This window comes from Haliotis cracherodii, unplaced genomic scaffold, assembly GCF_022045235.1.
Source record: "Haliotis cracherodii isolate W230 unplaced genomic scaffold, xgHalCrac1.p SCAF_2, whole genome shotgun sequence".
In the NCBI taxonomy this organism is placed as follows: Eukaryota; Metazoa; Mollusca; class Gastropoda; order Lepetellida; family Haliotidae; genus Haliotis; species Haliotis cracherodii.
In genome coordinates, this window is record NW_027266275.1 from 67,493,067 (window position 1) to 67,519,114 (window position 26,048).

General features: G+C 41.7%; 1 protein-coding gene across 1 annotated transcript in view; it reads right to left on the reverse strand.

Moving 5' to 3' along the window:
- Window positions 1-5,097: 5,097 nt before the first annotated feature.
- The window catches only part of LOC139468402 (vitamin K-dependent gamma-carboxylase-like), a 90,386-nt gene continuing 69,435 nt past the window's right edge, over window positions 5,098-26,048 (reverse strand). The window contains exons 7-16 of the mRNA XM_071250353.1: window positions 18,007-18,170; window positions 17,231-17,403; window positions 15,230-15,388; window positions 14,492-14,623; window positions 12,781-12,932; window positions 12,105-12,283; window positions 11,562-11,692; window positions 10,465-10,615; window positions 8,148-8,313; window positions 5,098-7,516 (exon numbers count right to left, since the gene is read on the reverse strand). Coding sequence (XP_071106454.1) covers window positions 7,387-7,516; window positions 8,148-8,313; window positions 10,465-10,615; window positions 11,562-11,692; window positions 12,105-12,283; window positions 12,781-12,932; window positions 14,492-14,623; window positions 15,230-15,388; window positions 17,231-17,403; window positions 18,007-18,170 — 1,537 coding nt within the window. The 3' untranslated portion in view covers window positions 5,098-7,386. The remainder of the gene's footprint in view (window positions 7,517-8,147; window positions 8,314-10,464; window positions 10,616-11,561; window positions 11,693-12,104; window positions 12,284-12,780; window positions 12,933-14,491; window positions 14,624-15,229; window positions 15,389-17,230; window positions 17,404-18,006; window positions 18,171-26,048) is intronic.

Genomic DNA, 26,048 nt, shown 5'->3' on the forward strand with positions numbered 1-26,048 from the left:
CCCATCCTTGCCGAACTAGGCTGGAATTTCCAGGCTCGATTGTAGCGCCAATCCGTTGGTACTTTGATAGTTTCCTATGAAGCACACATCAAAGGTCACATAAGAGGCATTACTACGGTTACAACAAACTAACAGTAGTGGTCCCTTTGAGTTTGTTATAAACATAGTTTACTCCATGTGACGAGCTGGGGTTTGCAGCTGTAATTAAATCCACATTTTCAGGGGCCACCCTGACTGCTGAATCCAAAGTCCAGTGTTTGTATATATCATGTCACGTGACTGGGACACAAACCAACATCTGAGCAGGGATTTTGGATACTCTACAGGTTTCTAATTTTTATGTCTGTATGTTGAGCATAAATTCCAAAAGGTTATTCCATTGTTCTGTGGTGTGAATCAGTTGGCGATTTACTTTGCGTTGTTTGATAGGCATTCCTCAGAAGTTGACAGATGACAAAGTAGACACAATTTATAGATAACAACTTCTTTATTTTACTGTAATGGCGATGTTTAGGTATAGATATCATGCTTGACAATGGTATAAAGATCTATACCAAAAGATCGCCATTACAGTAAAATAAGAAGTTGTTCTCCATAACTTGTGTCTACTTTGATTTACTTTGCATTCCTATCTACAGGTATACTGGTAGTTTACGTTAGGTTTTTACGTCTGGTTATTTTATCTATTTTGGGAGTGCGGGTTTTCACACATTGTTCTCAGTATGAAATATGTTTTTGCAATGGAGTTTGTTTATATATATGCAGGGTTGCTTCAATTTTGGTTTGGACAGATGTTTGCCGATTTGTTATTATTAAGCATACAATAGTTATTTATTTTGGATATTGATATATTTGTTCAGAGTAACATATTACTTTTGATATCTCCTGCTGGAAGGAGGAAAAGCTTTTTACATTTCAAAATATATTTTGTTACTTTTTATGAAACCATACAATGTTCAACGTTTCATGTAAGATTTAAATATCCAACAAATTTTAGATGAGATGTTTTAGTCATGACTGTATGTTTGGAGAGATCATATACGTTCATTGGTGCAAAGGGACCATGCAGATCCGGGGTAGAACAGGTCTACAGAAACCCATGCTTGTCATAAGAGACGACTACCGAGATTGGGTGGTCAGGCTCGCTGACTTTGTTGATGCATGTCATCGTATCTCAATTGCGTAGATCGATGCTCATGATGTCAATCACTTGATTATTTACAGACCGCTGTCATATAGCTGGAATGTTGCTGAGTGCGGCGTTAAACAACAAATAAACAAACAAACAAACAAACATTTCATTATTGATGTGTTTTTTTAATGATAAATGCTCATCAATGTGGTGAACAGGTCTTTGTGTGTTGCACGACATTCACTCTGAAGTTAGACTATTATTTTGAATATTGGTGTAAGTGTTTCTTGTCCATGATAGGGTCATGGGACTAGGCTAGAGACAATTTGCAGCCATAGCAGGATTGAATGAAGTCTTTAAAACACCACTTTGTCTTACAACACAATTTTATGAGGTCAGTCTTCCTAGCAGCACATGAACCTCTCCTTGCCCAGAGACAATGTGCCAAGTTCTCACTAGGCACTTATTATAGCGTCTAGTCCTAGACTGATTACCCACTTCGTCGTGTCTCCCTTTAGATTCTGTATTTCAAGACAGATTACAGGTACCTGTTAGAATGATCAGATGACTACCACATGTAGCAGCTAGAGGACTCAATCCAATGTGGATGTTAACCATCGTCATTGTCACTGTTTGCTATAATTGTGGGGTGAAGACGCAAAAGTTATCCTTGTGTTTTTCTATGTAAAAATTACATTTGACTCCACTGATTGTCAACAAACAGGTTTATTTTATTTTGAAGTGTAATATTTAGTGTCAGTTAAAGTGCTAAAGATAGCTGCATTCTGATATTGTTTGTGCCAAGTGACACTTAATGTAGTGGTGGAGGATGGCTTGTGAGATGATTCTCTCAATTCGAAGAAAAGTGTTTTTATCAGATCAGGAAACAGACTTCATCATCATGATCATATAAAAGTATGCATTCGTCTGCTAGATTTTACAAGCAAGGGTGAGTTGCTTTAAGTTGGTTTGGTCAGTCAGTAAATAATTGGTAGGTCTTAAGATTCCAAACATAGATAAGATAAATTTGTCTCTTCGTGTCTTTGAATGGCATTAAGTGATACACATAAGAGAGAGAATTTATGAATGTCAACTTTTTGTTTATGAGGAACACAACGTTTCAGAGTATATGCTTACTCCTTCATCAGGTGATGAATGCTAGGATACCAAGAGCATATATATATATGTACGTGTAAAAACAACAAAAGTAAGATAAAAAGTGGGAAACTTATCAAGGGAAGCTAACTGTTATATAGCGCAGATGGGTGGTAGCAATGGACAAATGGAAGCAGGGAGTTAAATTAGCCCTGATTGGCAACAAGCAATGGACAGATGGAATGCTGGGGTTAATTAGCCCTGATTGGTAATTATCAATGACAAATGGAAACCAGTTGGATAATTACTTAGCCTTGATAGGCCTTGATTTGTCTCCTTGTGTCCAGGTCTTGTACCATTTACTCATGTTGATGAAAAAACTAGCGGACCCTTGTGATCACCAGTGTGCTCACACATGGGCTGTGGGGTCAGTCTCGCAGCCATGTGTCACAGCAGATGGCTGTATAAAATGTCCATGTTATTCCTTCCTGTTGAGTCTGCTGGAGCAGTAACAATTAAATATGTGTTGATCAATAAATTTATCTAGAACAGTTTTACAGCAGTAAATGAACCAAGTTATAAATAATGCTTATAATTTGTAAATTATTTAAGTAACATTATTTCATTCCTGATGTTCTTTTAGTAATTTGTTGATATAAAAATTAGGAGTTGAAATACATTCAATTATTTCTACAAATCAATTTTTATGTCCCTTCAATTGTAAATTTGTGAACTTATGATTTATTTCAAGACTTTGTTTTATCAGAGACCGTATGATAGATATGGTCTTTGGTTTTATTTATGTCCCACAAGGAATTTGTTTTGTTTGATTATTGGTGTTTACAATACTCATCCCACCATGTAATGGTGAAGGACTAAGAAGTCTGTAGTGGGACTTAGTGATTCAGGGGATGGTCATGTTCATTAAAATTTTTGGCGAGTCAATTATGTTTCAGAAAATCATGTGATTTTCTTGTTAGCAAATTACTTTGGCAATTTCTAGTCACAAAAAGCATTACTCTCAGCATTTCAAAGTTTAATATTGTTTTAGCCCACACAAATCTTGTGTTGTGCCATGCAAGAGTGGATGTTTGTTTTGCTGTTCAGAACTGGCTTGGCCATCTCTTTTATTGCCTGGCTGCCAGGATACATCTGGAAAATCCATGCCACATAAAACAAAAAATCACTCAGCCAAGCCATATACGGATGGAAACGAGTAAGTGAACAATGAAAAAATATAGGAAAATAAGCTTTACTGTCGGTACATTTGAAATAGTGTGCATACAAATTCAACACATCAGAATCAAATGTTGAGATGTGTTTGTGTGCATTGTTTCCAACACACATTTGATAGACAAGGCTATGAATCCATGATGGCATATCTTTTTTCTGCGTCTAAAGCCAAGTGTTCCCTTATTAAACTCCATCAGTATATATGCTCAGTCCATCTACTTGTTACAGAGATACTTATCTGTTCCATGAGTTTCAAAATTTAGTTTGTAACTACTGTTTTGATGGGTGCTCTATACATGTGAATAAATATACATATATATGATAGAATGATGTATAGAAGTCATGTGGGTGGGGTGATTGAGAAGTGCCGAGCCTCACGTAGAAAGACTATAAAAAAAACATTAAAAATTTTATTTTTCAACATAATCCCCTTCCACACTGAAAAACTTTTGACTACGATATGGGATGGATTTTGTCCCAGTTTCGTAAAAGTCCTCTTGGCTGTACCGAAAGTTCCCCACAGTTGTTATGACCTCAGACAGGGGTCTTCAAGGTCCTCCATGTCTTAAACTCTCCTGCCCATCCCTTTAAGTAAGCATAGGAAGAGCCATCCTTCCCTGGGGTTGTACTCATATCTTCACGAATGGCTTTTGGTGGAAAGCCCCATATCTGCATGTAGTTGATCACTTCACTTTGTTAGTGTTTCCCAGATCACAGACCCCTCCTTAATATGATTTCACTGTTACACAATTCCTTCTGTGTGGGGCTCCAAACTTATCAATCAGCCCTTGTGTACATACATGTATCTAGTCGAAGAGACTATCACAACGTGCGAAGCTACTGATGAATAATGTCATTTGTACAAGATTTTATTTGCTTCATTAAAATGGAATAAATTTTAAATTGTGACTTTATTTTAGCCTTATAGTTCAGTCTATCATGCAATATGTTTTTGATTGAAGTCTTGTACCATTTATTCCACAGTCACCCACTGTGGTTCTGCAAGGATGCCACTGCACCCTAGAGAGAGGTTTTTAACGTTGTTTGGAAACAATATCTCATGGATATCGGCGTGTCGGCATCCATTGTGATCTTTGATGTTACATATTTGGTGAAACCCATGGGCATGGGTATAATGCTGCTGACAAAGAAAAAAGCATAATCAGGGCTTTCTGGAATTCAAACCCATGATCATAGGATTCTGGCACAGCTATGGGACACAACTCTACACAGTGAATTTGAATTTAAAGTATCATTTATGATATGGTAGCCATGTTTATCTTCAGATCAGAATTCTATGAACATGTATAAATACAACATTGCGATGCCCGTGAATATCCGGGGTAGAATAGGTCTTCAGCAACCCATGCTTGCCGTAAAGGGGGACTAAGCTTGTCGTAAGAGATGACAAACGGGATCGGGTGGTCAGGCTTGCTGACTTGGTTGATGCGTGGATCGATGCTCATGATATTAATCACTGGATTGTCGGGTCAAGACTCGATTATTTACAGACAGCTGTCATATAGCTGAAATAATTCCGAGTCCGGTGTTAAACAACAAACCAACCAACCAACTCATGTCGGTGCTGTTCTGCCCCATCATAAGTGCACAGTCAACACAAACAAACAATTCTCACAACCTTTATTTCATTCTTCCTGCAGCTGTATACAAAATATTGAACATGACAATTTCAGCTTACCATGACATGAACATCGATGTATACATGGCTATAGTGGTTGTGTAGCACCTCGACTTAGTACAGGACACCACACTTACAAAATGAAACATATGCATACCTTCCGGTTACTCAATACAAGTTGCCCCAAAAGTGCTGTCTGGAAAGAATCTTGCAATTTACCAACTTTCCATGTATGCATATGGTGCATAATGATGAACGTAGGTGCCTCTCCTCTGGTACCAAAATACAAACTCAAGCACATTTCAATAACGTAAAACTAAACATTTAGTTTCTATGTATACAATTTTCTTTAAAAATGAGCAAATTAATGTAATATTTTGTACTTAATGGAATGAATGATTTAACAATTATCAAAACTCTTTAATTCAGGGTAAAACTTTGAGCAAAATGAGTCTTAGAATGGAAGTCGTGTGTATTATACTTTGGCCGATTTCTCATTTGGTATGTTACTGTAAGGTGTATTTGTTAGAAGGTCTTACATATATTTTTGCTTGGTGTACAGATTACAGATCCAAATACCTTCAAAATTGAAAATTCAGAAAAGAAAAAGGGTTTTGTTTATACTGCCGTTAGGAAAGATTAATTTAACAAAAAGATTAATCCATGGGATAATTAACGGACCATTATTAAAAACAGAAATTTGTTCGAAGATATGTAGTAATTTTCTATTTGTAATCACCTTAGCAATCCAATTCAAACAAATTCAAAGAAAAAGAAAACCTTTCATCATACAAAGGGCACCAAGTTGTCTGCAACACAGTATAAGGATTGACAAATAACAAACCTTGGACAGTAACATTTTAGGGTCAATAGATAGCAGAACAGCTCTCTTGGAATGACTTTCAAAAAACAAACTGTAGTGTATGGAATCTTGTTTGGAAATTCGTAAAAATTGGAGACACAAATATTACAATGTCCTCCAACAAGAAAATAACAAAATGTTAAAAAAAATCTCACATTTTCCCTTATCTTCGAATTGGTTGATAAATCCATCTTAGCCTCTTTGTGACACTTCACACTGATGTAAACATTCTGCAATGACTTATGGAGATGGTAGACAAGATGTGTACATGTTTAAACATGATTTCATCACCTAGGTCACTAAGTGCTTAAGGTTTTATTTCTCAAAAAAAAAAAATCACTATGGTGATTCTTACTCAAAAACAACACATTCTATGTCTGGGAACTTCTACATATCAACAGTCAAGTCATAACTTTGATTAAATGCTCTCCAACCAGCACAAGGTGATTATAAGTTTGATTGGCTGATAAAACAGTGTAATATTGTTCAATGACCATTGATTGGCTGATAAAAAAATGCAATATTGTTCAATGACCATTGATTAGCTGATTACACAGAGCAAGATTCCTCAATAACCATTGCTTGGCTGATAAAACAGTGTAATATTGTTCAATGACCATTGATTGGCTGATAAAACAGTGTAATATTGTTCAATGACCTTTGCTTGGCTGATAAAGCAGTGTAATATTGTTCAATGACCATTGATTGGCTGATAAAGCAGTGTTATATTGTTCAATGACCTTTGCTTGGCTGATAAAACAGTGTAATATTGTTCAATGACCACTTTCACATGTAAATGGTGTGAATGCTTGAGCATTTCACTCTCCCTTTTTATGGAGCAGTCATCTTGGAATTATGATTCTGACACGTCTTGTAATGGAGAAGAAACATCTTCCAAAATCTCCCCAACTTCTCGGGTCTCAGTAGTTCATGTTGTATCTTGTTTTGAAGACTGAGGTAAAACAACTCACTCCATTCTTGTCTTTGATGCAGGGAGGTGTCTTTGTTTTGGCGAGAATGAGGAAATGTGCTGCGTCCCATTTTATATCAACAAATCCTTATCAAGAGGATTTTTCAGCTGATGTGATGGTGCCAGGGAGCCAATACCTTCCTTAGTCTTATTATACACATCCTTTTGTCATAACTATCAAAGATCTTACAGAACTGATCCAAAGTTCCATGTAAACTTGTGCCAACCACAGCAAGAGTGTTTGCTACAGTTTCTTGAAGATCATTAGCTCACATTTGTTCTCAACAGCAATTCCTGATATGAGGCCTCCTAGGCTTATTTCAGGGACAGACCCTCCTCTGATGACAGTCTTAATAAAATAGCTGTTATGAGTTCCCAGACAAAAGCCACACGACATCTGTCCACACATTCTCACACGTTATCACAATCAGCTCATGGAAACTTGGGCCCTGTTGTCATGGTGACAGATCCAGCTCGGAAGCATTGATTAAATTTTCCGTCTCCCAAACATATGTTTCATTAAGAAATTCATCAAAAGATTTGTTCGTGACAATACTTTTCACTGCTCCCCATGTGAATCTAAAACTGCAACAGAGTAGGACATAGGCATTAGTTCATTTGTATTATAATGAAAAAACTCAGTTTATTACTTGTGCTTAAAATAAATATAGGACATCAAGCTTTATTGAGGCTCTTTCTGTGATGAGAAATTCCAGGTCAGAATAAGCCTCTGTATCTCATGCTGATCAAAATCATATTTTTTTTATAGTCAGGCACGTTATCGCCTTGCCAAAGGTATTAATTGTTTTTTATGATTTCAGTAAATGGCCTGCTGATCCCACTGTGATTCAGCTGGCATATTGCTGACTGCGGAATTAAACAACATTCATTCACCCACTCATATTCTGAGTAGTTTCAGTTTGTCCTTGGCCATGTTTCAAAAAGGCATCTGAGCATCATGACTGCCAAGGTATAGTATGTCTAAGTATGGGATTTTGACACTCATATAGTTAAGATTCAATGGAATTAAGCCCTTGACGTCATCTTAACACAGAACACATTATTATCAAAATATAATCCTCTTCAAATTACACACTTAAATAGTGTTTCAAGTCTGGGAAAAGTATCAAATATAGTATCAGATGTCATTAATGAAAATCCCTCCTGAAATGGTGTCAGTACATTCAAGGATTATTAGTGTAAATTGTGGTCTTACCTCCTCATAAAAAGATTATATTTTTTCATCAGAAACTGCTTTATTCTGTCTATGGATGACCTCTTTTTCCTCGATTCCTCTGCTTTCTTGGCTGCGAGAGCCTCCTTGTACTGGTCTAGCATGGGGTCTTGCTGGAACCTGGTCAGTGTCATGTTGGCCTGGCTGTCTGCAAGCACAACAGAGTCATAAAGACCAAGGGGACATGGGGAGGTTGCAAGCACAACAGTGTCATACAGGCCCTGGGGATATGGGGAGGTTGCAAGCACAACAGAGTCATAAAGACCAAGGGGACATGGGGAGGTTGCAAGCACAACAGTGTCATACAGGCCCTGGGGATATGGGGAGGTTGCAAGCACAACAGAGTCATAAAGACCAAGGGGACATGGGGAGGTTGCAAGCACAACAGAGTCATACATGCCTTGGGGACATGGGGAGATTGCAAGCACAACAGAGTCATACATGCCCCGGGGACATGGGGAGGTTGCAAGCACAACACAGTCATACAGGCCCTGGGGAGGTTGCAAGCACAACAGTCATACAGACCCTGATGACATGGGGAGGTTGCAAGCACAACAGTCATACAGACCCAGGGACATGGGGAGGTTGCAAGTACAACAGTCATACAGACCCTGATGACATGGGGAGGTTGCAAGCACAACAGAGTCATACAGGCCCTGGGGACATGGGAAGGTTGCAAGCACAACAGAGTCATACAGGCCCCGGGGACATGGGGAGGTTGCAAGCACAACAGTCATACATGCCCCGGGGACATGGGCAGGTTGCAAGCACAACAGAGTCATACAGGCCCTGGGGACATGGGGGAGGTTGCAAGCACAACAGTCATACATGCCCCGGGGACATGGGGAGGTTGCAAGCACAACAGAGTCATACAGGCCCTGGGGTCATGGGGAGGTTGCAAGCACAACAGAGATATACAGGCCCCGGGGACATGTGGAGGTTGCAAGCACAACAGAGATATACAGGCCCTGGGGACATGGGAAGGTTGCAAGCAAAACAGAGATATACAGGCCCTGGGGACATGGGAAGGTTGCAAGCACAACAGAGATATACAGGCCCTGGGGACATGGGAAGGTTGCAAGCACAACAGAGATATACAGGACCTGGGGACATGGGGAGGTTGCAAGCACAACAAGGTCATACAGGCTCTGGGGACATGGGGAGGTTGCAAGCACAACAGAGTCATACAGGCCCCGGGACATGGGGGGGTTGCAAGGACAACAGTGTCATACAGGCCCCGGGGACATGGGGAGGTTGCAAGCACAACACAGTCATACAGACCCTGGGGACATGGGAAGGTTGCAAGCACAACAGTCATACAGGCCCTGGGGACATGGGGAGGTTGCAAGCACAAGAGTCATACAGGCCCTGGGGACATGGGGAGGTTGCAAGCACAACAGTCATACAGGCCCTGGGGGTATGGGAAGGTTGCAAGCACAACAGTCATACATGCCCTGGGGACATGGGAAGGTTGCAAGCACAACATTCATACAGGCCCTGGGGGTATAGGGAGGTAGCAAGCACGACAGTCATACAGGCCCTGGGGACATGGGAAGGTAGCAAGCACAACAGTCATACAGGCCTGGGGGTATGGGGAGGTAGCAAGCACAACAGTCACACAGGCCCTGGGGACATGGGGAGGTAGCAAGCACAACAATCACACAGGCCTGGGGGTATGGGAAGGTTGCAAGCACAACAGTCATACATGCCTTGGGGACATGGGGAGGTTGCAAGCACAACATTCATACATGCCTTGGGGACATGGGGAGGTTGCAAGCACAACAGTCATACATGCCTTGGGGACATGGGGAGGTTGCAAGCACAACAGTCATACATGCCTTGGGGACATGGGGAGGTTGCAAGCACAACAGTCATACATGCCTTGGGAACATGGGGAGGTTGCAAGCACAACAGAGTCATACATGCCTTGGGGACATGGGGAGGTTGCAAGCACAACAGAGTCATACATGCCTTGGGGACATGGGGAGGTTGCAAGCACAACAGAGTCATACATGCCTTGGGGACATGGGGAGGTTGCAAGCACAACAGAGTCATACAGGCCTTGGGGACATGGGGAGGTTGCTGCTGCAGTATTAATCACAGATGAATTCAGGGAAGTAGCAATATCAGATCACAGATGAACTCATGTTGGACACTGACTGACTTCTTGATTAGGCCAATGACAATTACACAATTATAATTCAGGAAGGTGGCACACTTCCTGTGGAATTTCCTGACCATGATGTTAGGACCTGAAAACATTTCAGTCACACTGCTTGTGATGGAGTGGGCCACCTACCTGAGTCATTGTGCTCTGTGCTGGTGATGGCCTTCTCATACTTGGTGAGGTTCTCCAGGAACTCCACCTCTGTGGTGTTCACGTAGATGTACATGTAGCAGGAGGATGTTGTGGAGACCGTGTACACATTGTGGAACTCCCCGGGAGGAACCTGCAGCATCACATAGTTAACCGATATTCACCCATCTCTTACTACACCAATCCAACCTGTCAATCAAAACTGGTGCATGTGTCTTTCAATGCTAGCTAATTGACTGGACATACATATACTACAGTCCATCTATTCAGATAATTGTGCTATCACCGGGTTGCTTTTTCTGAAAGATGAATGTGATGGTTTAGCCATAACCATGGCAACTACAGGCGCTGGCTATATCTTAAATCCTCTCCGTTTTGGCCACTGATGAGCTACGAGTGTACAACTGTCACAGACTTCAATACTGGCAGCTCATATTCTGGTAGTGCAACTAGGCATTTGTATATACAATTCTAAACGAGCCCTCTGTAGGCGTTTTGTAAAGAAATAAGATTTGTTAAAAACTGTTGTTGGACTTTATATTTTAAATTCAGGGGTATTTTAACACTGCATACAAATGTTGACAATCTATTTATAGATATCTAATGATTTAGTAAATTATTGACTTGTCTGACATGAGAATCTGATGTTGCTATGGTAACACAAAGTTTATCAAGGGTGAGTCAGCATGATGGAACCCTGCCTGACATGAGTATCTGATGTTGCTATGGTAACACAAAGTTTCTCAACGGTGAGTCTGCATGATGGAGCCCTGCCTGACATGAGTATCTGATGTTGCTATGGTAACACAAAGTTTCTCAATGGTGAGTCTGCATGATGGAGCCCTGCCTGACATGAGTATCTGATGTTGCTATGGTAACACAAAATTCCTCAAGGGTGAGTCTGCATAATGGAGCCCTGCCTGACATGAGTATCTGATGTTGCTATGGTAACAAAAAGTTTCTCAAGGGTGAGTCTGTACGATGGAACCCTGCCTGACATGAATATCTGATGTTGCTATGGTAACACAAAGTTTATCAAGGGTGAGTCTGCATGATGGAGCCCTGACTCCTGTACTCGCCTGCATGGTCTCCCCCTCCAGGAGTGTATGGTTGACTCGGTCCTCCACCAACTCCACTACAACCCTGCCCTTCAGCACCGTGATGGACGTGTTCCCCAGATCCTCCTGCACATAGTTCTCCAGGAACAGACCTGAACACACACACACACACATCAGTTAAACACTGTCACAATCTGAGGTCATCATGCAAGATTAGTCCTGATCATGCTTCTAGGTTGAAAAGAACTCACACATACAAACATACACAAAAACACACACACACACACACACACACACACACACACACAGTGGAATAAAACTCACTCACTCACTCACTCACATGTAACTATCAACTGGCATCACAGCGATCTCCAGTCACAATGTGTATGCATTCAATTCAAACAACTGATAAGAAGGATGTCTTAATTGGAACAGACAGTTTTCAAAGTCCTTTTTCAAACAGATTAAATGTGGTTACATAAAAAAACATCATATATTCTGTATTTTTATGATTTGATTAATCCACAAAACCCATTAAATCATCTCCACAATTGCCCTGTGTACCTGGGAAGTCTGCGACAAACACAACATCGGTGTGGTTGGTGGAGTTGTGTAGCGACGACTGTATCTCTGCCAGCTTCCCCCGCCAGTCAGACAGGTCTATCAACAGCGGCATCGTCCACGCCGTGGCCTTGAAGGGATTCCAGTTGGCTGCCAGGATGTCCTCCCGGGGGTCAAACATTCTGACAGCAAACAGCATCACTTGATATTACTGACAGGCTAAAATGCCGTAATTAATGTAATTAATGCTCCAGATGAAATAGGTCAAGTGGACAAAGGGATACCCTCTATGATAAGGGTGTATCTGGACATTGTACATATATACTATACATCATCAAATGGTTCTTAACAGTTCTGTCCACTGTACTCAACAGACATCTGCCTGCCTCCATGGTCTAGCGGGTAGAGTGTTTGCCCGGAGACTGGACGGTCAGTGGTTCGATCCTCGACCGTATTGTACCAAAAGATGGTACATGTTATGCTGCTAGGTGCTCAGCATTGAGGGATAAAACAAGGAGTTGTCAGCTCGGTGTCAGTGTACTGTTTCTATCCATGTCAACTATATCATGGTATCTAAGTGGGCGAGCAGTACAAACAAGCATGTGTCTAGGCTAGTGCATGCACATCACCACATAAGTGGAATAATCTTGAATGCGACGTTAAACCCCATGTTTCTCACCGCTGCTGAAATCGGTCATTGATGGACTTCCAGATGTCGAAGTGCAGGGCGACGTTGGTGATGTTGTAGCGCTGCAGGTGACTGGCGATACACTGGGAGTACTGCTTCAACATGTCTGCATGAGAACTCCAGCGTCGAGACCCAGAAAATGCCTGAACATAGTAACAAGCAACATTTCCACAGTTCATCGACCAAGTACTTCTTAAATGGATTACAAGATACAATGACATACAATCACTGTCATATGTGCTGTAGCCTGACATAACCACCATCGTATTCTGTAGACCTGTAGACTCACATTAGGGTTGCGGTAGCCCTACTCCCCACCGTACACTTCTGTAGACTCACATTAGGGTTGAGGTAGACTCACATTCGGGTTGAGGTAGACTCACATTAGGGTTGAGGTAGCCCTACTCCCCACCAGACACTTCTGTAGACTCACATTAGGGTTGCGGTAGACTCACATTAGGGTTGAGGTAGCCCTATTCCCCATCATACACTTCTGTAGACTCACATTAGGGTTGAGGTAGCCCTATTCCCCACCATAGACTTCTGTAGACTCACATTAGGGTTGAGGTAGCCCTACTCCCCACCATACACTTCTGTAGACTCACATTAGGGTTAAGGAAGACTCACATTAGGGTTGAGGTAGACTCACATTAGGGTTAAGGAAGACTCACATTAGGGTTAAGGAAGACTCACATTAGGGTTGAGGTAGCCCTACTCTCAACCATACACTTCTATAGACTCACATTCGGGTTAAGGAAGACTCACATTAGGGTTGAGGTAGACTCACATCAGGGTTGAGGTAGACCTACTCCCCACCATACACTTCAGTAGACTCACATTAGGGTTGAGGTAGACTCACATTAGGGTTGAGGTAGACTCACATTAGGGTTAAGGTAGACTCACATTAGGGTTGAGGTAACCCTTCTTCCCACCATACACTTATGTAGGCTCACATTAGGGTTGAGGTAGACTCACATTAGGGTTAAGGTAGACTCACATTAGGGTTGAGGTAGCCCTGTTCCCCACCAGACACTTCTGTAGACTCACATTAGGGTTGAGGTAGCACTGCTCCCAACCGGACACTTCTGTAGACTCACATTAGGGTTGAGGTAGCCCTACTCCCCATCATACACTTCTGTAGACTCACATTAGGGTTGAGGTAGCCCTACTCCCCACCATACACTTCTGTAGACTCACATTATGGTTGAGGTAGCACTGCTCCCAACCGGACACTTCTGTAGACTCACATTAGGGTTGAGGTAGCCCTACTCCCCACCAGACACTTCTGTAGACTCACATTAGGGTTGAGGTAGCCCTACTCCCCACCAGACACTTCTGTAGACTCACATTAGGGTTGAGGTAGCCCTGTTCCCCACCAGACACTTCTCTAGACTCACATTAGGGTTGAGGTAGCCCTACTCCCCACCATACACTTCTGTAGACTCACATTAGGGTTGAGGTAGCCCTACTCCCTACAATACACTTCTGTAGACTCACATTAGGGTTGAGGTAGCCCTACTCCCCACCAGACACTTCTGTAGACTCACATTAGGGTTGAGGTAGCCCAGTTCCCCACCATACACTTCTGTAGACTCACATTACATTCGGGTTGAGGTAGACCTACTCCCCATCATACACTTCTGTAGACTCACATTAGGGTTGAGGTAGCCTTACACCCCACCATACACTTCTGTAGACTCACATTAGGGTTGAGGTAGCCTTGTTCCCCAGTGTCTTTGTTGATGTAGGTGATGCGGACGTGCTGCACGGACCAAGAGTGGATCATCATGTCCCAGGAGTAGCCATACAGACCGTTCGTCCAGTTGTTGTAGCCCTGTGACAGACATCCATCTTGTGAACAAGTAATACAATATCATATCATACCATACAACAGTGTCTCCTTAAGGAAAAATAACCTGTTGTGAGGGGTCATCTGATGTCAAGATGTCCTGTTACACAGGATGGAATATAGGAAATAATAAGTTTACAATATGTTTCTTTGTGAATCTAAACCAATCTAAAGAACTGTTTTTGTAAGACTGATTGTTTGGTGAGAAGGTAGTGGACCATCTACCTTGTTGAGGCTGAGTAGAGGACCACCTACCTTGGTGAGACTGTAGTGGACCACCTACCTTGGTGAGACTGTAGTGGGCCACCTACCTTGGTGAGACTGTAGTGGACCACCTACCTTTGTGAGACTGTAGTGGACCACCTACCTTTGTGAGACTGTAGTGGGCCACCTACCTTTGTGAGACTGTAGTGGACCACCTACCTTGGTGAGACTGTAGTGGACCACCTACCTTGGTGAGACTGTAGTGGGCCACCTACCTTGGTGAGACTGTAGTGGGCCACCTACCTTGGTGAGACTGTAGTGGACCACCTAACTTGGTGAGACTGTAGTGGACCACCTACCTTGGCGAGACTGTAGTGGACCACCTACCTTGGTGAGACTGTGGGAGTACGGCAGGAAGAACTGGCTGAGGACGATGCAGACAGTGAAGATGGAGGAGATCTTGTGGTACACGGACGGTCTGGTTGGCGAGGCAGCTCCAAGCACAAACACACTCGAGGGCGACTTCCTTGAACCCACACCAGACTCCTGTACAGCAATGTAAGTGAAGACTACCAATGTGAAGGCATAATTCACACTGCATTACACAAAATTAGATCTAAGTGAATATATTGAATTGAAGTCAGCAATACTATTGGACGAGGCAAACCAGTGGTCAACAATTTGTATATTTTGTTGTTTACTGCTGCACCAGCCATATTGCAGCTATGACAGCAGCCTGTAAATAATCCAGTGATTGATATTCAGAGAATTGATCCAAAACATTGGGGTATGTTGACAATCAGTTGAGTTTGAGAATCCGATCATGTTGGTCTCCTCTTAGGACCTGCAAAGAGGGGCCATGGACCCTAGTCAGCATAGTACAACTGCTCAGCATCAGTCAGGTTATAGCTAAGAGACGCTCTCTCTTGGCAGTAAACTTTTCAGTAACTATTCCGTTACACATGCATTATACCAGACACCTATCTGCCATGTTTGATGCTGCTAATAAAGCCTCATACGACAGCATCACTTTTTGAAAAAAAGGACGCTTGCATTTGTATGGTTTAATGTGATTGAAGAGAGAGTGCAAGTGCCATAAACCCCCTGTGTGAGGCAACAACCGTTACTAAGGAATGAGCTTGTTCAACAAAATGGCCGAAGGTGTCCGTTATAATGCATTCTTCCCAACATTCCTACTCAACAGCCATTGTGTCCACCCAATCACCACTCGACTCAATTGTGAGTGAGTGAGTTGGGTTTAATGCCTCTTTTAACAGTATTCCAGTTATATCACGGCGTGCCAGCTTAATGTGGGAGGAAAGCCCGAAGTGATGCAGGTCTCAGATGTTTACCACTTCGGTGAAACCCACGAGCACGGGTATGGTGCTGACAAACCTAGAAACATAATCGGGGCGAACCGAGATTCGAACCCACAATCATTGGTTTCTGGCATGCCCAAGGGACGCAACTCTGCACAGCGAATTGCTGCGCCTTAGACAACTGGGCCACCCGTGCCCCCCGACTCAATTGTAAACAGGAACCTATTCCATACCGGATGTAGATTGTTTTATACTGAATCTGTAACAGATACCCACTGTGCATGCGGATAATAAATGTATGATTCGTAGCCACGTGGCTGAACTTGCACAAAACAGAAGCAGCGCCATTTCCTCAAAGTTTCTAAAGTCTTAAAACACAACCATGTACTTCAAGCCCCAAAACATTACTTCCAAACTTGATCAATATGACTTCTTAAGATCTAACCACGACCAAATCTCAGGAATACACTAGTAAAAAGGCAACAGTAACTGATACGACCATGTTTGACAACAACCTCAGAACTGACATTCACCTTTGATCGACTTAGCACCATCATCAGATGAACACATGCAAAGTTATACAGCTTTTTAGGTAACCATGCCGACGAAACTGACATTGACATAACAATATGTTACAATTTGAACACAGACCTTGACCTTTGACTTATTTTGACTAAAAACCTTGTCAAAGCAGGGCCCCATGCTGAAGAAAGAATGTACCATGAAGACTTTTTGTAAAAGTGTAACCACAAACACTTCTGTGAGTTTCTTCTCTTATGACCTTTACCGTTGACCTTTTCAGTGCCCAAAAATAAATCGCTAGGGCCATTTGGATGAAATCCATTGAGGAATAATCATTAATGTAAATAACCTTTGTGAGGTAGTCATTTCTATAGTCACTGGCGGTGTGGACTAAACCTGAAAGCAGTCATGTTCCACGGGCTGCTCAATGTTGACAACGTCACGTTAAATATTAGCTCCTCACTTACTATACTGGAACCATAGAGGGTTTAAGTCATTAAAGATTCTCCATATATGGACAGTGATACTATATGTGGATCACACTCACCCTCTCTGGTTTGACATCTTCCTTGTTGTAGAGACAGTGGCTGCTGGTTTGAATGTCTTCGTCATCAGGGGAGACTACTCTCAGTGATGGAGGCACCTTCCTGAACATCCGTCTCGGCCAGTCAGCGTAACAGAAAACTTGCTGTGTGGCAAGCATCATCCATGAGAACATACCTTAACACAACAGGAAAGGGGGTTATTGTCCATGATAACATAATATACTTTATGGGTGGAGGTTTCCATCATCGGGGTGGGTGATGCGAGACAACTTTCAAGCAATATGTAGCCAATCATGAGAACTGAGTGAGTGGGTTGGATTCTATGCAGCTTTTAGCAATATTCCAGCAATATCATAGCAGGAGATACCAGAAATAGGCTTCACACATTGTACTGTCAAACCTGAGGCTTTGGTGTGATGGGCGAATGCTTCAACCACTATCCTACCCCACCGCCCTCTTGGCAACTGAGATATGATAGAAGAAAAACTTAAGGATCAAATTTCAAACACTTGGTGACCTTGATGTGGACGCTTTAGACATGCCATGGATACTGATCAAATTTGATGCTCGACAAGAATGATTTTTTACAGTAATAGTACATTGTTACACAGTATTTTACAACAACAAACAGTTGCTTAGGGAGCTCTCGAGTCCATCATTACTATTATTTTTTACTGAATATTCAGAAAATCCATGAAATTTCAGATATTACTTTGTGTAATCCTAAAATATGAATAAGATGAAAAAAGAATATATGAAGATGAACAGTAAATCTTACCAATATGGAACATCTGGGAGTTCATGAGATGGAAGCCGGAACAGAAGAACATTCCCAGGGCTCGTGTCTTGTCGAAGAACAGAAGGAAGCCGACAAACATGTCAAGGGTCAGCCCACCCAGGTGCACAATAAAAATGTCTATCTGGTCTTCTGTCAGGAGGAACCTGAAACATCCAGAAAAGACCAACTCAAACAGGTGCTTCGCTTCAGAGTCTGGTGGTCACGCCTCTGTCAGGGGAATCTGAAATATCTAGAACAGGGAACCCAAAGAGGTGCTTGGCCCTATAGTCTGGTGGTCATGCCTCTGTCAGGGGAATCTGAAATATCTAGAACAGGGAACCCAAAGAGGAGCTTGGCCCCATAGTCTGGTGATCAAGCCTCTGTTGGGGGTTGGGGTGGGGGTGGGGTGGGGCTTGGGATCTGAAAACTCTAGAACGGGAACCTTAAGAGGTGCTTGGCCCCATAATCTGGTGGGCTCGCCTCTGTCAGGGGAATCTGAAATATCTAGAACGGGAACCTAAAGAGGTGCTTGGCCCCATAGTCTGGTGGTCACGCCTTTGTCAGGGGAATCTGAAATATCTAGAACGGGAACCCAAAGAGGAGCTTGGCCCCATAATCTGGTGGTCATGCCTCTGTTGGGGAATCTTAAACATCAAGAAAAGACCAACTCAAACAGGTGCTTGGCTCCCGAGTCTGGTGAACATACCACTGTCTGGAGGAATGTGAATCATCAAGAGTGGGGCAATTCAGATCAAGAACTGCATAGCTCAATTTACCATTTTCTGTTTAGACATTGGTGCCTTGACAATTTTAAGGAATTATTTCTAGATCATAAACATGAGTTGATGACAGACACTGTTGTATGAATGAACTCAACCTTGCAAGGACTGCCAATAAGTCTCTGATTAGTCACCCTTTGAAGAGTCACAACACTCAGAAAGGTTTGAATCAGGACATTCAGTCATTGGTCCTGCCATACATACCATTTCAACCCAACAAGAGCATGTTTCACTGTTATGCACAGGACTACTCCTGCAACCAGCTACTGATAGTTTCTAGGATGTTATTAGAGGTCAAATGGGAGGAGTTCGTGGATCGTGAAGTTGCGTATAAACAATGGTAACAAACATTGAGCCAGGTCATACAATGTTAAGACCTGGCATTCATCATAGTCACCTCTTCAGACTAGTGGGGCACTGGGGTAGCCTAGTGGTAAAAGTCTAGTGGGGCGCTGGGGTAGCCTAGTGGTAAAAGTCTAGTGGGGCGCTGGGGTAGCCTAGTGGTAAAAGTCTAGTGGGGCACTGGGGTAGCCTAGTGGTAAAAGTCTAGTGGGGCACTGGAATAGCCTAGTGGTAAAAGTCTAGTGAGGCGCTAGGTAGCCTAGTGGTAAAAGTTTAGTGGGGTGCATGGGTAGCCTAGTGGTAAAAGTCTAGTGGGGTGCATGGGTAGCCTAGTGGTAAAAGTCTAGTGGGGCGCGGGGTAGCCTAGTGGTTTAAGTGTATACTTGTCACACGAGGACCCAGGTTCGATTCCCTACATGGGTACAATGCGTGAAACCCTGCCATGATATTGCTGGAATATCTACTAAAAGCTGTTTCATTCCATACTCATTCACTCTGCAGATTAGCATGGAATATTGTGGACTTATTATGTCCCAGAAATCTCAGCCTGCTTGTGACACTACAATCCTGATGAAAGGGCCTTTTTTATGCCACTGAGATGGGAGATTGTGAGGACAAATCAGCAGTTGTGGCCTGCCTACTTTGTGCAGACATGGGCCAGGAATGAGCACCATGGAGCCTCGCCAGCCTTTATCTTCATGCCTGCAGTGGAATGTGCATGGTCTTTGTCTCTTTTCTCTAATATCACAGCCCGGATAATTACAGTTCAGCACAATTGGTTTTTCAATAATTCCACTTTCGTTATCTTCACCAGTGTGACAGTCTACTAGGATGTCAGTACAGTGAGCTGGTCTGGCAAGCCAACATTTTCCCGCCTTATCAAGCTTCTCTTATCAAAATGTTTGCTTCAGACAGCCTTTCAATGCCCAAGTCGTAATAGATGCTTGCTAATCACCCAGTCACATTTGTGTTTTTGACCCACTGTAATTTTGTGTGAATGTGTTGAGCAAACAGGTTTGTGAAATAAGCAGGTACAATTTGTGAAAGCCAGTTGCCTTAGTACGAAAGGAGAACTGGAAGATGTCAGAACCACAAACAATATATTGTGTTATCTGTATTTTGAGCAAGTGGGTGCATGTGTTATGCCAGACTTAAATATTCCAGATACATCGTGGCAGCCTGTAAATAATAGGGCTGGCTAGTGGACGTCAAAAGTGTATCATAATATTTTACAATGCACAAGACCATAACATGTTCCAATATAGCATGCAGTCAGTTCCCAGTACATGTGCACTGCTTTACTGAGCGTCTCAGGTTATGATTGGTAGTAAGACAATGAAAAGTCAATGATAATGTGAAATTGGAGATGGGTATTGGATGTTTCAAGTTTATCGCTATATTTTACAATGAACAGGGCCGTATTGCAATATGTATCACAATATATTGAATAATTCAAAATTTTTGAATTCAGAAGCAATTTGAAACATCAATGCAGGAATTGTTCATAAATGGAACAAAACAAGATGCTGGAACAGCATAATGTTTACTCATTCAATAAATACGCAAGGATGCATGCTCAGGGACAGTTATGACTTTTTGTAACACCACTGCCACAGAAGAATGCCAACTTGCATCTTGGAATTACGGAAACACTTCGAAGGTACATGTATTTGGCAAGTGTATAACATTAAACAAATAATAAAAATTGTTATTTGAAATCACCCGATATCACATGATATTGTCTCATGGAAAGAATTCACCTCAATTTACTGATATATAGGTAATACAGCACACCTTTAGTAAACACATAATACTGTCCAGTAAAACCGGTGACTGGAAGCAAGATCAACAATGTATACATTTAAGGTTCGATGATGTAAAATCAGTCACGTCCACTATTCTACCCTGATTCCTAAACATTGGTACTATAAGGTTACATTGTCTCAAACAAAGAATTGAGTTGATGGCGATTGAGTTAACAAAGCTTAACAATATTCCACATAAGACAATTATATTTAGCTCCATTGTATGATGGACAAGAGCAACCAAGTCCTAGTCATGCAAGACAATTCTATGAGTTCCATTGTGAGGTGCCAAGTGGTACCTAAGTCCCAGTCACACAAGACAAGTCTATGAGTTCCATTGTGAGGTGCCAAGTGGTACCTAAGTCCCAGTCACACAAGACAATTCTATGAGATCCATTGTGAGGTGCCAAGTGGTACCTAAGTCCCAGTCACACAAGACAATTCTATGAGATCCACTGTGAGGTGCCAAGTGGTACCTAAGTCCCAGTCACACAAGACAATTCTATGAGTTCCATTGTATGGAGGCCAGTGGTAGCTAAGTCCCAGTCACACAAGACAATTCTATGAGATCCACTGTGAGGTGCCAAGTGGTACCTAAGTCCCAGTCACACAAGACAATTCTATGAGATCCATTGTGAGGTGCCAAGTGGTACCTAAGTCCCAGTCACACAAGACAATTCTATGAGTTCCATTGTGAGGTGCCAAGTGGTACCTAAGTCCCAGTCACACAAGACAATTCTATGAGTTCCATTGTATGGAGGCCAGTGGTATCTAAGTTCTAATCACACAACTATGACATATGAATGGTATACAAAATATATACAAATGAATGGTATTAGTCCCTTCACCTCAGTATCAACTATCAAAAAGATATTGTAAATCTTTTTAATCTAATTTCAACAGGAAATAACGCATGCAACATTCATCAATGGTCTGTTTGATCAATAAGGCCTGGGCAAACTACAACAGTTACTTCAAACAAACAAGGCCACCAGGCAATCCATCACTTTCATTACGAAGAACAAACAAGACCGCCTCTCTAACCACTCCATAAAACTTCAATAAACACTTCCAGAGATATAAAAATAATGAAGCTATTTTATTTCTACTTTTCTATTCAGCACCATGAAATTTTCGCGCGGAAAATCTATTTCACACCTTTTCCATATTGAATCTGTTTTCTTAGGATTCCCAATATAACAATTTCATGGTGATTCCCTGCCATACAGACACATCAATGATCATTCAACACTGTTTGATATCACAAATGGAGTTACGATGCAAGAGGTAATGCTTTAGGATTAACGAGCATTGAGGAAAAATAAAATGCTTTCAGGGAATGAAAAAGCTAAGCGACGACAGTGACTAGGAATACAAAGTGCTATATTGGTATTTAATGTTGCTTGAGAGTGGAAATAATTAGGACAAGCTTGAGCAAAAAAGCTATTGTAATACAAGCACATCTCAGAGAAACTGGTAACAAATATTGATCATCATGGCACGATTCAGTGCGAAAATAAAATTCAATACATTTTTTGTGCAAATTTGGTCATCAGTGAATAATGGCTTCAATGAATGCCAATTTGTGAAGAATAATGTGAAGTTTTAGTAGAGAATCTCCCATATTGTCCTTGATGTTATCATCTGCTGTGCAGGCGCCTCCTAACTTGTAGATTACCTACAACAGAAGCGGCCTTGTTCTTCCTGATGAAGGGATGCCAGACTCAATTTCTTCAAATTTGCAACCGCAACCAGGAACTGTGTTGGATGTGGTGACACCGTTGAATATTGAAGTGTGTGCGGACATAACAGCAATACCCGTTAATGTGTGATTTGCATGTACATTAGTGTAAATTACAACTCTGGGAATTAGAATCTATTACACAATAACACTCCATCTATCAAAGTGTCTGAACTTTTCTTGCATCAACTCAGCAAGAATAATCTGGCAAATGGACCTAAACCAACACAAAAATCTATGTGACAAGAAACACCAAGAATAGCCTGTTTCAATCTAATTGGATGCCAATACATGCAATCTATTGTTTATTTGAACAGTTCCCTTGTACGTCCCAAACAAAATCATTAGATAACAATTACATCATTCATCAAACCTTTTCTGAAATACTTCATTTCAAATATGAGAGCAATGTCAATCAATACGGTATTGAATCTCCATAATAACAGAGAAAAACATCACAGCAAAGTCAACATGATCTGCTGCTGCACACAATTTGAAATCAAAACTTTCTGAAACATTTTATGAAGATCAGAAACTCCTCAAGTCAATACGACATGTAAAGGCCACATCACCTTTGCTGATTGATAACTGTACTGTATCCTAGCGATAGATTCCCTGCACACAGTTGCATGTGGTGTGCCTCATCTCTCTCACCCAAACACAACACTTCTCAGTAATTATATCTCACATCAGATAATTTCTGCTCCTCCTGATTGAACAAAGCTATCCCACGACAAATAGTCCTGGGTCAAAATCCATTAACACCCTGACTTCAAATTTCCCCAAATCATATTTTACTTTCTTTAATCAGCAGCCCCTGCACAAAGATTGGCAGAAATCAAAGTTGTGAGCATCCTGGATCCTTCACATCATCTTGACCTTCTTCGGCTCTGTCGAGCAGAACTGGAAATTGAGTTAGCTAATGTAACATTGCTGACACTCCGCTGGCCTTATTCGCACAATCTAATCCCACCACAGCAACCCCAGAGTTCTGAACACACTGGATTCGCCTGAGGAACAGCAACATTTCATTGAAATGAACAGATAAAAACTCCCTTCATAAGAAAGACCCCTCAAGTGTATTTGCTGTGTCAATTTGCATGGGTCTCTTCTTGAATTTATTTACTCAAATTGAATTTGAACTAGCATCCGTAGGAAAAATGGAGATAATTGAGCAGGTTGGAGTAAATTCCTTGCCATGAAAAACTGCTATAAAAGATGTGTAACACAGGTTGTGTACTTGGACAGAGGAGGGTGAAAAGTTCTGTGTACAGAGGGGAATAGCATTTAGATTACTACGCCAATAACATCCACACGATGATACAATGATCCTCTACAGGGCTTGTCACCTGGGGATAAAACCTGTCGACAATGACATCTTCTTTTCCCCGCAGTGAAACACATTGAACACTATCAACTTAGATTTCAATCGAACCCTTACTTTAACTGTTTGAAAATTGAATTTATACCGGAGTTGATCATAAAGATTGTCTGATGAAGTCAAGTGAATTGGCATATAATCAGATTGTAAAAATCTTCATTCTGAACTGCTTTTAACTTGGTGGAGATGAGAAGAAGTAGATGTCTATCTCAAGTTCACTGAAAGCAACAACCTGTCTCTTTTTATTTCCAGATTTGAATCCCTTTCTTTCTAATTCACAATACAACGTCTGACGCTTTTCCAAGAACAAAAATACAGCAATGCTTGATTGAGTTTTGCTTGTTTGCTTGTTTCCAGCTATGTGATAGTGGCCTATAAATAATCAAGTCTTTTATGAGCAACTAGAAAGGTGTTTGCATTATATGCAAAACCAGAAGTAGCCCTGTCCCCCCCATTTCCTGAATACCCCCCAAACCTACCCACCATAAACATGTATAATAAACCATTTTGATTTTCAGTTTAATGACATCACTACTTGTTTTGATAAACACATAGCCAGTGCATTACAGCTCTGAAACAGAAAGTACCATGCCTCTAGCTTTTATTGTTTTGTGTGTTGTTTAATGCTGGACTCGGCAGCATTTGAGCTATGTGATGGTGGTCTGGACCAGACAATCCAGTGATTGACATCATGAGCATCGAGCTATCCAATTGAGATACCATGTCATGCATCAACCAAGTCAGCGAGTCTGACTACCTGATTCCGTTTGTCGCCTCTTACGACAAGCATAGTCACTTTTTACAGCAAGCATGGGGTGATGACCAATTCTACCCTGAATCTTCATGGGTCCCATGCCCCTAGCTACCTTTATAACAAAGTTATGAGTGCTTTTGGTTTAATAAAATCACTTCTGCGTTTGGGAAAATACATGCCCAATGCAGAACAACTTTGATACAGAAAGTCCCTGACCTTGAATCTCAGCCATGAACTGACTAGAAAACATGTTCATAAAGTTTGGTCAAATTTAATCATACATCATTGTGTTACAAATATAAAGTCTCCATATCAAACTGCCAATGCTTCCTGAATTCACATGAGTGAATGACCTTCAAACTGACCTTGACACATGATGAAGCCATGATATATTGAGTGAGTGAGTCAGTTGGGTTTAACGCCGCTTTTAACAGTATTACACTTATATCGCGACGTGCTAGCTTAATGTGGGAGGAAAGCCCGAAGTGATGCAGGTCTCAGATGCTTACCACTCCGGTGGGGTATGGTGCTGACAAACCTAGAAACATAATCGGGGCGAACATGGATTCGAACCCACAATCATAGGTTTCTGGCATCCCCAAGGGACGCAACTATGCACAGCGAATTTCGGCGCCTGAGACGACTGGGCCACCCATGTCCCTTGATATATTGAGAGTCAATCATAAGTGACTGGAAAATACTTAGATTTCTCATGAATTAATCCGACATTTCACGAAATTTTAACAACTCATGACATGTGTCAGTTCTGAAACATTGGAGTTCATACCGTGAAATTGTCTTTGGGGGCTAACGCAGCTTTGAACAGTATTCCAGTTTTATCCCGGAGAGTCAGCTTAATGTTGGACAAAAGTCCAAAGTGATGCAAACTCACAAGCACAGGTGTGGTGCTGATAAACCTAGAAACATAACTTGGGCCAGGATTCGAACCCACAGTCATAGGTTTCTGTTGAGCCCAAGGGATGTAACTCTGCACAGTATTCCAGTTTTATCCCAGAGAGTCAGCATAATGTTGGACAAAAGTCCAAAGTGATGCAAACTCACAAGCACAGGTGTGGTGCTGATAAACCTAGAAACATAACTTGGGCCAGGATTCGAACCCACAGTCATAGGTTTCTGTTGAGCCCAAGGGATGTAACTCTGCACAGCAAACTGAGGCGCCTCAGACGACTGTCATTGAAGAGGAAGAGGAAGAGGAAGAAAGGGAGGAGTGCAGCTGTGA